This window comes from Haliaeetus albicilla, chromosome 5, assembly GCF_947461875.1.
Source record: "Haliaeetus albicilla chromosome 5, bHalAlb1.1, whole genome shotgun sequence".
NCBI classification, from domain to species: Eukaryota; Metazoa; Chordata; class Aves; order Accipitriformes; family Accipitridae; genus Haliaeetus; species Haliaeetus albicilla.
The window spans coordinates 14199328-14213566 of NC_091487.1; the positions used below are offsets into that span (position 1 = coordinate 14199328).

The 14239-nt window shown below is 43.5% G+C and overlaps 1 protein-coding gene across 8 annotated transcripts in view; it reads right to left on the reverse strand.

The window, feature by feature from the left end:
• EVL (Enah/Vasp-like) overlaps positions 1-14239 on the reverse strand; it is a 159640-nt gene that overhangs the window by 127301 nt on the left and 18100 nt on the right. The window contains exon 1 of one of the 8 annotated variants that reach the window (XM_069783479.1): positions 6897-7025. The exons of 6 other annotated variants lie outside the window; for them this stretch is intronic. Coding sequence is in view for 1 of the 2 variants with exons in the window: in XM_069783473.1 (XP_069639574.1) it covers positions 6429-6451 (23 nt within the window). In the remaining variant the exon portion in view is untranslated. Of the gene's footprint in view, positions 1-6428; positions 6683-6896; positions 7026-14239 lie in introns of those variants that run through there. One more of the 8 variants, XM_069783473.1, reaches the window with a different exon arrangement.

Here is a 14239-nt window from a genome sequence, read left to right on the forward strand (position 1 = left end):
ATATCCTGTATCTACCTTATGAATAGCAGAAATAGCAACAGCAGCAATTTGATCTGTTTGGCCTTGCTGCACAAGAAAAGGCAAGAGGGAAGTCAGACATCCACGCTGTCATGTATCTGAAGTTAAGGGCAGGGACAGCGATAATCGGCTGTCAGAAGACACCGGGATATCAAAATCAAGCAGCCGTCCCTAAGAAGCTGGCACTGCAGGTAAGAAGCAGTGGGCAGCAGCTGTTTTCCAGGACAGTTCAACTAAACTGCTTCAAATCTTTATAGGCTTTATGCTCAGGCTTAAAAGAGGCAGGCAGGACTGCAACGACTTGCTCTAATGGATGCCCACAGGTGGATTTAAAACTTATCATAAATTCTGTTCTTTAAAGAAGCCATCTGTACTCATGTGTTTGTTTTCATTTTAAAGATTGACATCAATTTCCATGTGTCTTGATAACTAGCTTCAGTTCTGAAAAGTGTGTCTGGATCCTCATTAAACAACAGAAGCCACTTCTTGTTTGTGAATATTACTACAAGGATGGTTGAAAGAAGGGAGGGGGGCATAAACATGTAGAAGAGATGAGAGAGACAACAGAAGAATGCAAAAACAGGTTACCACGCCTAGAAGGCAAAGGGAAAACAGAGGAAATTTCTTCGTTTTGCAAATGAATTATACTGCAGTTGATCTCAGGTACCCTTTCCAAACCTTTGGCACCAATGAGACAGTTGCTTTATAGGGTGTACAGTTGCACCCAGGCAAAGATGGCAGCACTGCATACTTCCACAGACAGCCCCACGTTTCAGGCACTAAATACACACCCTCACACAATTTACATTGATTTTAATGTGACTGGGATTTACCTCCTAACATACATGCCAGAGCTCCTCTAGTCCAATAAACATCCTGGGATAAATCTCCTTTCATATTTATATCTGGGATAAGATTATACTCCCAGGCACCACAATATTTTCTTCTTAAAATCGGGCCAAACCTAACCCCACCATCTCTAACAAAGAGTCTCTAGCTATTTTCCCCTTCAGTAGAAATATTACAACATAGCCACTATGAGAATAGTACGTGCTTATCTTCATTCCCAGCAATGGTATTCTCATATTACTGCCTTAGAAGTATTCCTCTCCTTCTCTTCAAATGCCTCTGTGCTAAACCACTGAAATATGAGGCAACTGCAGTGTCAGTTGTCACAGGGAAAAATATGTCAGCAAAAATATTTGATTCAATCTGCTGTTTAAGGAAGCAACATTTCCTCAGGGTGTATGTCTTGTGTGGATAAATACCAACTGTCCAAAAATCAAGTATCTAAAATCAATTTCAAATATCAAAGGGCACATTTCAGGCAACTGCCTTCAGCAAAAAAAAACCCCAACCCAACTAGTTCCTTTTTCTCCTTTTTTAATTTAGTGCAAGTTTGTTTCAGAACAAACCCATAAAATTTAGCCTCTCGGTCACAAACTGAAGGGTGAACTCTTAAGTGAAGAATGATGCAAAAGGTATTATGGACCTTACAGGAGCCCTAACTTGCCCCCTCCAAGCACATGCATTTTCTCTGATGAGATGCATCATGTGGAATATTCACATTTGCAATGTGAATGCCTAGACTTGCCAATTGCTGTTTGTAATCAAAAGCTTCCCTCTCAACAATGTATTTTTATCAAGTTTTGCATTCAAATTCCCCGTATCCACATAAGGACAAAAGAGAGGAACATAACAAGCTGGTTCGCTGGTGGATGCAGTCCAAGGAGGAGCAAGCGTTGAGCAAGAGAGACCCTGCAGGCCTGCAGCATCACTTGTCTGCTGAAGCTGAGCTGGCTTCTAGGTTCACACATTTATGGTTATTTATTAAGCACCTATAGGATAGTTTGAACGTGACAATGCAATTGGTGTTGCAACACAGCAACACAGGTTAGAAGGGGCTGAGATACTGCAACCAATTATGGTCTGCCAAAATACCATCCTTGGGTTTTCTCCATTTTAAACTTGTTTGCTCCCTTTCATTTTAACACCTTTTGACTTCAGCAACAATAACTCCCTGATTCTTTTTCCCTCTTGTCAGAAAAGACTAACTGCACTATTTGGTGTGTTTTTCACTAGCTGCTCCATCTAACCTGGGAGGTCAGAGTCACCAACTTGGAACAACAATTTGTTCCACTTCTCCATAGCGCTGCAACACCATTACCCCTCTCCACAAAAGCTACACTCTTGTAGCAACAGAAACAGTCTTTTGGCAACTCTCCTGATGCTTCTTGCTCATCAGTATGATCATATTTCTTGTAGAAAAGAACAGCAGATCTTTTTTTGTTGTTTTTAAAGAGCAATTCATGACACAAGCAAATCCCTTCAAGTGCCTCACCTACAGCTTCCTGAAGTTGCTTGACTATTCAGACTGCAGTTGAACTTCTGAAAATTGGGATTATTTAAAAGGCCTCCTCCTTAGGAAATTTCAGCAGCAGAAACCACAGGAGACAGGCCTGCATCCCTTTGGAGCACTAGCCTTTTGCTCCCTCCATAAACCATCTTGCTATTTCTTTGGGGGAGAGGGAAGGAAAAGCCACCTGCCTTCAGGTTTTAATATCACATCCACCTTTACAAAATGATTGTGCTTGCCCTTTATACTGTTCTTTAATAAATGTGCCACCCACCCTGGAGGTATCTGAACTGTTGGCCGTAATGCAGTGAATGCTGCAGCCAAAGTCAGAGCAGGTGTTTGATGGGCATCTGCTGCCGGAATTAATTTTTGCAGAATTGTATGAAAACCAGAATTCTTCGCTAATTTGGGGTATTCAGTTTTTCATTTGGCAGTAGTAAAAGGAGAGGCTTAGGCATCAGAATTCCTGGGTTCAGTTCCAGTTCTGCAGCTAAACGCAATCATTAGATGGTTATAGGTAAGGTAAATTCAATGCTTGCACTTGCTCAAAGACAAAGGGGATCACCTAGTCCCAGGAGGCACAGCCCGACCGCTGCTGCTGCCTTGGGGATCAGGAGGTGAGAGGTTCCACATGCACCATGGTACCCAAATGCTTTACATTCATTTTGAACTTTGCTTTCCATTCATCAGTGGGTTTTGTTTCCTCTGTTCATAGCCAGCTCTTTGAGAGACTCATCTTCCCTCTTGTAGCATTCTCGGTTTTGCTCAGTGGATAGAGGAATAGAAGATGCAGTTAAAAATACTGCGATGCCATGGTGGGCGGTGTATCAGAAATAGACAGACACTAGCTCACTGCGAAGAATACCAAGTAATATCCCAGGAAGATAAAGGCATGGCAACAAAAGAAAAAAAAAAATGCATTTTTGTTCTGCTGCACGAGAGCTAAATCTGGACTGAAGATACAAAATGAGGAGCACTGCTTGTGGCCAAGTGTACCATCCTCCTGTTGGCTTCATGTGCAAAGTCATCTTACAACAGTGCGGTCAGCAGGAGATCATAAAAAAGTGGCTGACGAACAATCTTACCTCCAATTATAAACAAAAAGTATGTGAGCTTTGGGGTTTTATGAAGACGGTGCAGAAAATCAGTAAGAAAATGGACCCAACTGGTATCCCATAGAAATCAGCAGCCTATATAGACTGAGAAGGGGCTTAGCTCCTTTAACCCTTGCTTTAAAAGCAATCAAAGTTTTTCAGGGGATATTAGGTTCTTCCCAAGAGGAAGATAAACCAAGCTTGGCCGACACAAGGAACTATGAGATTATTCAATGGATTTAGCCCCTATTTTTTCTGAAGCTTAAGTCTCTGTTCATCCAGCCAGTAACCACAAGGGTAGTATTTCATCCCAAAGGGCTTTACAAGTAAGTGTTTCACAAGCAGCACACCAGGGTCACTTACAGCCCTTAAGTGAGATACTCCTGCAAAGAGGTTCAGCAGCTGCTTAACGCTTCACAAAAATACACCAGCACTGTTTCGCCAGGGAAGCGAAGAAGGCTGCATCAAACTGAAACTGCCGGGGGAACTCAGGCAGCCGGACTGCAGTGATGCCTCTTGGCATTGGGCCGCGGGGGGTGCCACAGCCCCCACCGCCTGCCCGGGGAGTTCTATGGGTCTTTAAGGCCCAGCCTGGAGGCAGGAAGAAAATGTAGAATAGCACATAAAGAAATGACATGCATGGGTTTGCATGAGCAGGCACCAGTGGGGTTACCACTTCCCTAGACACCTGGGTATTCAAGCCATGTAGGAGCACTGAAAGACGGAAACGGCCATGCTTCTGCAACGTGCATGTGAGCATCTGCTTGCAGGTCAAAGTTAAGATGACAGATGAGTGCAAACTTAAGTTTTAGGCACATGGAAAATGGCACCTGTAAAGAGCATAGGGCCGCCAAGGACCAGGGGCCATTAGTCCAGAGAAGAGTGCCATCTACTGCTACATCAACTTTGCTTCCAGGAGCCCATGGGACTGAGACTTCCACCCTGCTGCTCAGCTAGACCCTTTTTTTTAGTTTATCTTGCAAGATATGTTTTGATCCCATCAAAATGTCATATAGCCACAGGCATGAGAATAATCATACTATAAAAAAACCCATCATCATGCAGATAGAACCTGAACAAACCACCGCTGAAGAGCCTAATAAAATAAATGCCATTTAAACGCTGCTATACAGAAACCACAGCCCTACCAGTGTAGAAGATGTAAAAGAAAAGATCTAGCAGTCTGCACATCAAATGTTAATACTATTTTCAAAGCAAGTCTAAGAGAGGACGACAAGTAATTTAATAAGTCTAATGGGTGTGTAATCGGCATCTGACATTCTTGCCATAAAAGTAGGTGTCTTCCTGGCCCAAGATGTCTAGGAAACCCACTGAAAGACAGCTAAGGCTTTTAAAACAGAGGTTTTAAAACACCTTTTTTCTTCTCATGTAGATTGATGGAGAGTGTCACTCTACTAAGAATAGGATTCAACCAACTGGGTGAAATACAAATAGCTCTCTGGGCATAGTAAGTGGCATAGTAAGTTTGGGGCCCCTTCGCAGCTTAATTTACTGCCAACAATCAGCGATGTCAAGATTTCGAGCATCTCCTGAGAGCCCTATGACAACTGCAGTTACACAGCATTATCTGGTCTTCCAGTAAAATCTTCTCCCTCAGACAGCATCATACTGCATTTCACAACAGGAGAAGTATACCCAGTCAGCCTGTATCTCCTCAGCCCCTATGTCTGGAATCAGGATATTTGGGGAGGTGGAGGGTGTCCTGTAGCTGCTTTTACTACTTTTGACACCACTCACTTCCACATAGAACCAATCAGCAAAACATGAAATAAGAGAAATTCCCAATACATTACATGCTTTAACAAAAGGCAGAAATAACGTTAGTAATATTTCGTCTGAGGTTAGAAAGTTTAATCTGAAAATATTTGATACAGAATGCTCATTGTGTATACAAAGAAAATCCATCCTCTCCTCTAGTTACATACTCGATCAAACAATCTCCTTTTTTGCATCAAAAAGGAAAAGGTATTTTTAAGATACATTATAATAATGATATACAGGCAAACACATCATGAGGTGATCCCTAATGCTGTTACGACATTGTCACCATTTTATCTGGACAATTTTATAACACGAGTTCTAAGAACTGAACACACTAAGCAAAACAAATTTTTAAAAAAAGTGAGACACCCCCTGCCCCACAACTACTGACCAGAATTTTTCAAGTTCAGTACTGTTTTATTGCAGATAAAATAATCAACTCTGTCAGCGAGGGCAGAAATTCTGTTTCATGTCTTCAAAAATCTGTTATGGTTTTAAGAGACCTCAATACTTGCATAAGGATGGAGTTATATTGGGGGTGGGGATGGAGGAGGAGAGGGGGCAGAGGCAATACTGAGCAGAACCAATATCAAATAAAAGGTGCTAATTTTATATTCTAACAATCACAGTTGCTCAAATGTTTGCAAACAACAAACCAACCCTGACAAACTTAACCATATTGTTATTTTAAATGTTATTCATATGAAATTCTGCAGCTACCAGATTATGAAAAAGACATGTATACTCTGCAGCAGCATAAAATATAATCCTATATGCAATCCAAGCATCAATTTTCTCTTCTCTATCACAATCAGTATTCTATCTCAAAGAAGCATCTGTCAGATTCTCCGGAACCAAAAATAGCAAAGACCCTTTTAAACAGAACAGTTTCTGGCTTATATTTATAACTACACCGTACTCGCTGCTTCTGGCTGCACGGCAATGAAATTTGTGCAAGATATAATCAATTACCCAGCTTTGCACTTCATCATGCGGTTAGCTGCCGTTACCTGCGTCTCACCCTTCAAGCACTTCTCCCCATGCATAAGGTAGAGATTTTAAAACGCGAGAAATATTTGCACATCGAAGAACTAACTATAGAGCTGACTGACATTACACAGCAAAAACCTTGTGAGAACAAAAACCAACCACACTGATGCATAAAACAGAGAGCCTACCTGAATTCTTCAAATGCATACATGGCCTAGTAACTACACAAATGCTCTGAAATTTAAAATAATCTTCTTAAGGTGCAGGAGGACCATTTAGTTTGTCAAACTGCAGCAAAATGCATAATGATGAGACAGTATATTTGAAATATTCTGAAGAGAAAGGGTATGCAGATACTGGCCTGCAGCCTACAGCTCAGCCAGCTGCTGACAAGCAGCAGCTAACAGGGAAAGGCGATAGAGTACCATGTGATCATTCCTGCAAGTCTGATTAATGCAGTATACTCCAAGAATACAGGCTGATATCTTTATTATTCAAGCCAAATAAGTCAAATACTGTACACGGCAGGCTCCACGGCTAAATTATCATTCACATGCTACACCAAAATCAGTAAACGCAAGCGGAGGACACTAAAAGACTAAGTATGTCTCGTAACCGAAGAGATTAATTAGGCCCATTCAAGCTGATTTTCTTACCTTGTAGTGATATTTTAGTCTGGGTTTTTATGCATATGAACCATCAGTGATGGAACAAAAGACTGCAGCCACAAACCTCCCTTTCCATGAATGCCAGAACGTTTTAAGTAGTTTATCTGCTAGAAATCATTTCCTCTGTAGTCTATCGCCAACCACTTTAACTCCTTCGGCCCTGAATTCGCCGCCATAAATCCTACTTGCAGTGCCACGCGGGCTTTTTAGGGTTTATAGGGTTAACACCTAGAAATCGCAGCAGTGCAACTGAACGAAGCGGGATAAGAGCCAAAGGAGTCATAGCTGCGAAATCCAAGAAGGGAGATAGGGGCGAGGAAAGTTGAGAATTCCGTGGCACTGCGGCGTGGAAGCGGAGATGCTTCAGCTGCCTAGCAACAGCGCACGCAAGCTCCACGGCAACAGCGCAGCGAGCGCTGGGCTCCGAGCAGCCCCGCTGCCGGGGGGGTAGCGGGCAAACCGGGGCCGACCTCCCCCGGCCCAGCCACGGCGGCCCAGCCACAGCGGCCCAGCCACGGCCGCCCCACTCCGGCGGGACCTGCCCCGGTGCCCGTGGGGAGAACCAGGGGGCGACACGGCACCCCGGGGCGCAGGGCTGGAGTTGGCAGCGGCTCCACGCAGGGCCGTCCGGCTGGAGCGGAGCGTGGAGTGGCTCAGCCACGGACGAGGCGTCTGCTCCTCCGAAGGGACGGGGCCCAGCAGCGTTGCACGCCCCGGTTGAACGAACACGGCTCATGGCTCGCAGGGGAACAGACCCCGAAGCGCCAGGAGCCAGAGCTCGTCATCCCCACAGAAAGGCCCGGGGAAATTCTGGACGCGTAAGGAACCCAGGCTGGACGACCGCCGGCGTCCATTCGCTTAGGGTTCGCGCGGGTCTTCTTCGTGGGAGAGACTGGGGAGGCTTTGCCAAGGCTCCCGACAGCCCCAGCTGAACTCGGCAGCGTGCTCGGGAGGGACGGGAGGAGGTTTTAACCGTGCGGTCGTGCACACGCTGCATCGGCCTCCGCGTCTCTGCCACAACTGCGTGCGGCCGCCTAAGGATGCCGGCATAGGCCAGGCAGAAGGGGAACGGGCTCTGCCACTCGGCTGCTGACTAGAGAGCAGATTAAGGCAGAGGATTGCTGGAAGCGGTGGAGATTCAAATCCTGGGAAATCAACCCCCTCACCTGGGAGCAGAGATTATGGGGCAGCGGGAGAACACGCTGCCTGGGAAGGTCAGGAGGAGGCAGCGGATTCAAAGTCACACCTGGGGCTGCTCCCCACCTTGACTTGGCTCTTTCTTTTACTGCTAGGGCTGGTTTCCAGTCAAAGGAAACAGTTTCTCACGTGGAGGATTTTGGCTGGCGTCCGAAACATCCAGACCCAACTACAGCCCCTGAGGATCACCCTGCTCTAGGGCAGCGGCTGCCCCACCGAGCCGCAGGATTCAGAGACTGGAAAAGCAGCCGAAGTACAGACAGGTACATCTCCTGGACGCTGCATCTGTGACAGGCTGCCGTAACAGCGGCATCTGATCCCACGGCTCTGAAAAATGTAGGCAGGAAGGGCTGGAGTGAAAGGGAAAGGCAGTCATGGCAAAAAAAAAACAAAAGGCACTGGAAACAAAGAAAATCCACATTTCTTTCGGACAGGGTGTTTTTAATGTAGTAGTGACCTTGGGTTTCGTTTTATTTCCTTTCAAATGAACGTGATAGTGTTAAGTGACAATAAAGGCACGCTGTAGGAACACCAAAACACAAGCAGTCATACCATCTGACAGAAATTAATTATTCCATTAGCATCCAGAAGAAGGACTGCGAGCTAGGTGGTTCTGGCTACAGCCTAATAAAAGATTAAAACTAGCAGAGAGAAGAACAATACAACCGTTAAGAAAAGTCATCTTCCAGATTTAGGCTGAACTTCACTACAAGTATGCTTACTGTATACAGTGCCCAAGCAGCTGGGCACGGGTGAGGTAGCCCCTTGCAAGCAAGTGTTGCAAGCTCTACTGACTTTGTAGGAAACAGGTTTTTACCTTCAAAGTCAGAGCTAGCCAAGATCCCTCATGGCTGAATGAGGAAAGTCTGAACTTCTGTTTTCTTGTTCACCCCAATCTCCCTCTGACTTGAATTCAAGTGGAAGAGGGCTGTTTTTCACTTGAAATGTGTTTATTTTTCATGCTAGCTAAAATAAAACCCCTTCTACAGAGCTAACAGCAAATGTACTGTTTTCCCTACGTATTCATTCTTCTTGAAACAGAGTTGACAAAATCACTGTCTGGTCTTCCAATTTCTGCAATTTCTTAAGAGCCACTATGCAAATAAATAGTCAACTGTTCGAGTCAAGGCTTCTGTCATCAATGAGTTCACTGTGAAGGACTCGAAAGGCAAACATCCTCCAGAAAGCTTTCATATTCGGTAGAGGCCAGCTGCTGAAAGGTTTCAGTAGGATAACTTTTTTTAACTTAATTTTTTTTTAGCCAGCACTTTCACAACAGCTCATAGCATTACAGACAGCAAGAGCAGGGCTCCTATCCTGTGCGATAACCGCTACTGTCATTTCTGGTTAATTAATTACTAGGATTCCCATATTAGACAGTAAGATTTGAGACCATCATGTCATATTGTGGACATGAATGAGGCTCAGCATGCAATTATCTAACAGAACACACAGGGGCTTCAGAAAGTCACATGAACACATGCAATGGCCAAATACATAAATAAATGCAGGATTATAATACCTCCCGATGACTTTTTAGCAAAGACAGCTATAACTTCTCATGCCCTGAGCCAGACTGAAGGTCTCGAGAAGCAGACAGAAGGTACGTCAGAAATCACAACCAGCAACAAAATTTTTTACAAGAAGGAGTTGTTCATTCCCCGCCTGGCTGTATAACCAGTCCAGACCTTTGATGAAAAACATCCCACACTTTACCACAAAATCAAATCACGTCACGGAAAAGTAAATGACACTAAACATTGGGTGGGACAATTAATGTAATGGGAACTGTGGGACCCAGGTCCCACCTTCTGATCCAAGGCCAGATAGACGTGACAATGAGGACTCCCTCCCACTGAAGAAGAAGATCAGTGGCCTTTGGAAGACAATTTGCAGTTTTAATTCCAGGCTCTAACAAACAAGTGAGACTGTGACAGAAGTGGTTACCCTTGATGAAAGCTTGTCAAAGAAGCAAAGGATGCAAAAAAAGCCTGGAAATACAACAAACCAGAACAAGGGAGAGGATAATGGTGAAACTTCTGGCTTTAGCTAGTATTTAAGTGGCATATAAGGGCCTTGTGTTGATACTCTGCGTAAGAACCTAGTTTTCCCAAGAATAACATCTTGCATTATTGGTATTCAGTATATCAGTGTATCAGTATTGGTTCTCTTGACCTGAGATTCCACCAAAGCCTTGGCCAGATGCTAGGTGACATTATCCGATCACAAGCAGACTGAGATATTTTAATGAGGTAACTATTTATTCCCTTGCTGAAGCAAGGAAAAAGCCACTAACACAGCGGACTTCTGTCATTAAGCCTATATTATCATTATGCTGAAGTGATACTCAGACCACTCTAAAAAAAACACAACTGCATTGAAAAATCCAGCATTCACTTCAATTCATGAGGAAGAAAACAGAAAGGAGAAGGGAAATGAGCCAACAAGAGCATATATAATCAGCAATCCACCACAGATCTAACATTTCTGCACAGTGGAGGTTGTGGCGATCACAGGCAGCATCCCAGAATATGTTGAAAAATCTCCTTTCAATAGGATTGTCTCTGAGTTCAAAAGTCTTTCTTGGGCTTAAAAAAATGAGATTTAAAAGGATTATTGAAATAGAAGATGGAATGGCTACCTTAGTTTGTTCAGGTTCTGGGAAATTTGCGGAAATAATCACAGTGCTCTAAAGTTTACTGAACAGTGGTATATTCAATATTGGAGTACTGGCTCAGACTTTCAGCTGTTAAAGGAAAAGGTGGGTGGGGCAGAAATGAACATTTTTTTCTTCCTCTCTTCATCAATAGGATTTCTATTATATGTTGCCTGAAAATGCTATGTGAATTTTGATGCACCAGAACAGTCTGATCCACATTTCTGACTGCTCCTTTCACTTTCTGGTCTTCAGTTTGACCACTAAAATTTGATTTTGTGACGTTAACCTTCACCAAAAAAATCCTCCTCATTTCACTCCTCATTTATATAGCTTGACGTTATTACAGCACATGAATATTTGCACAGCAAAAATCACTTTTCTCCCTCCCAGATTTAGTCCGAATATGCCTCATGCCTTGCAAATCTCAAGGCTTGGCCTGAGCACAGGATGGCTGATGTGAGGTCTTCCCCATGTTTTTCTCCCACAGCCTTACTCTTATCATACTGGGAGTAGCACATACCATTTACATTAATATATACTCTGTACCAGGTGCAGATGAGCATACAGCATCTTGCAGGGCTGAAATGGGATGTTTTTCCAAATACATCCCCATCTGCTTTATTCTAGTGCTTAAGGGAAGATGCACTGGAGTGAACTAGAAAGAATGGGATTCTTACTCATTTTCTCATCAGCCCTTAGGGTTAGCACCAAGTCACAACTTGCAGTCCAACAGAACTGAGCCAGTCGGAATTAAAACTGAAAGCTCCATACAGATTATTAAATTATCACTCACTGCAACAGTGCCTTAAATATCCACCAGTCAAGTTTAGGACTGCATGGTGCTGATTGCCATTTACAGCTGAAAATGGAAAAGGTCCCTAGCAGTTTACATAGACAAGACATAACAGCCAGCAACCAACAAGGATATTTGAGATGAATGTCAAATTAGTAAAAGAAGACATATGGTCAAACGACCGAACATCCAAAAACTAAGATTCAGTCTGTATACGTTGCAAATGTTAGTTGACATGACCAAGACTTGGGTATTCCTGCCTGCTTATGAAAAATTATTTAAAGCCATACAAAATCCTTTCCAAGGACAGGTACAGGGCTATACAAATTTGAAGTGGAAGGCAGTAATGTATTATTTATTCCTAGATAAACAATTACCAACCATAGCTTTTTCAATACAGCCCAGATTAATTTGAATCAAACTGCACACAGGAGTCCCCTTAGCAATTATGAATTAGGCTGCCTCAATATTCACCTGACAGCCACAGCATCTTACACCTTCTACTTCTTTGCTGGTTAGTATCTTAGTCTGTACAGATCAAGCACAGAGCAGAAGGCATAGAAGACTCTTTCAGAGAAAATAAAAGGAACTGTTGGCTTCCATTTGGAAACTCCCTTCAACTAGCCGTAATTGGTCAATTTGACTTTTTCCAAGTTGTGAGGGATTAAGTGGGAAAAAAGCGGGAGGCTAAAACTAGATTTGCATTATCACCACCATCAAATGAAATGTCAATGGATATGAAAACAGTATCTGAATAAACCATGGTCATCCACTAAAGCACACATTGACAATAAAACATTCGGAAATTTATGTAGGGTGTATACATCATGTATCAACAAACACAAACCTTTGTACTTTAGACATGAGTACAAATAAAGGTATTCACGTACCACCACAAATACCCTGACTTCTTGTCATTTTCAAGGAAGCCAATAGCCTAGATCTTATAAGCATTTAAATTATACAGTGGCATATTTGCAGTCAAAAGTAGCAGCCAACATGAACCAAGCAACTTCCCCCACACAGATGAGCACTGAATGCCTGCTGAACTGGGGACTCATTATCAAGTATATTGGCAGGCCAGAAGTTACTCTGCATAGAAAATATCAGCGTCTACTTGACATCTTCTCTGGTAAACACTGGAAGAGTAATCCTAGTAACAACTGAGTCTTCTTATACCTCTGCACTCTCTAGTTAAATGGTAGGACATAGACAGGAAAAAAATCAAGGCTAAGTTTTATACTTCTGCTTCTATCATCTGCCACAAGTAACCTCACTGCAGTCCATAAAACTCCTTCGGTACCACATATCTGTTGAGCAAGCTCTCTGCAGCACACGATCACAGCACCAAGGTCTTAGGAGCTATTAGCTTACGGGGATTTTACATAGACATAATGTCAAAGCTCGGATAGGATCATGGCCTAGAATTTCACCAGGGACATGTAAGGATTATCCAGTGTAAGGCACTGATGGTAGAGAATTTGCCAAAACTTAGCTGCATTGCTGTCACATCAAGATGTGTACTGCCCCTGCTTCCAACAAAAAAGAACAAATTTTTCTTTCCCTCGCAACTGATGCAAAAGATGTTAGAATAAACGTGTGAAGGAGTTATTCATGATATACTGTGGAATTCTATGTTCAGAAACAGCTTCTGCCAGCAGCACCAGACATAAGCTGTGGCAATTTCAAAACATCATTTGCTCACTCCCATGAGAACATACAAAGTTTTGATTCCTCCAAGGCTTCAGGACAGCCTAGCACCCCTCAGCATTTTTACACACTAACCCATACGACTTTGCTGGCAGGAGGGACACGCTAGTGGTGTGATGCCACGGGAGCTATGCTTCTACCCAGAGAAAGGTGACACCGTCATCACACTGGTCATGTTCTGGCCTACTGTGTACTGACATGTCTTGACTCCAGTAAGGCTTTTGACAGTGTCCCCCATCACATCCTTAGAGACACATTCATCAATGTGTAAAAATACGTGATGAGGGAGTAAAGAAGACAGTCAGACTCTTCTCAGAGGTGACAGGACAAGAGGCAATGGGCACAAATTTTGAAATACAGGAAATCCAATTCAAACATAAGAAGAAACTTTTCTACCATGAGGGTGATCAGACTCTGGCACAGGTTGCCCAGAGAGGCTGTGGTATCACCATCTTGGCAGATATTCAAAACTCAACTGGACAAGGTCCTGAGCAGGGGATTGGACTCAATGATCTCCAGATGTCCCTGCCAACCTCCACAACTCTGTGTGATTCTGTGAGCAGGACCTTCCCATCCCTTGGGCATAGCACAGCTTGCTCCCAAAGTGTGCCTGGCTGCTACAGCAGCTGCTGCACAAGAAACATCACGTCATTCCCACAACCTCTTCCCTTTGTGATAACTCACCTCACGTGGAATTTACTCACTGGCAATGCATGCTCCCTAAGCGAAGTACACATAGTGGAGGAAGATTATACATAATCTTTAACAAGAACCACTGATGCATTTAGACTACAACTTCAAGACTTCATGCTGCCTTCTTCCTATAAGGCTGGAGGAAAGTTATGGGTGACCATGAGTATGTTCTACAACACAGGGGACAACTCAGGGATGCCTTTTTCTGAAATGCATGTGGCTTGGCCACACTGCACTCTGCAAAGGGTCAGTGCAGCAAAGGCGTGGGTTTCTGCCAGC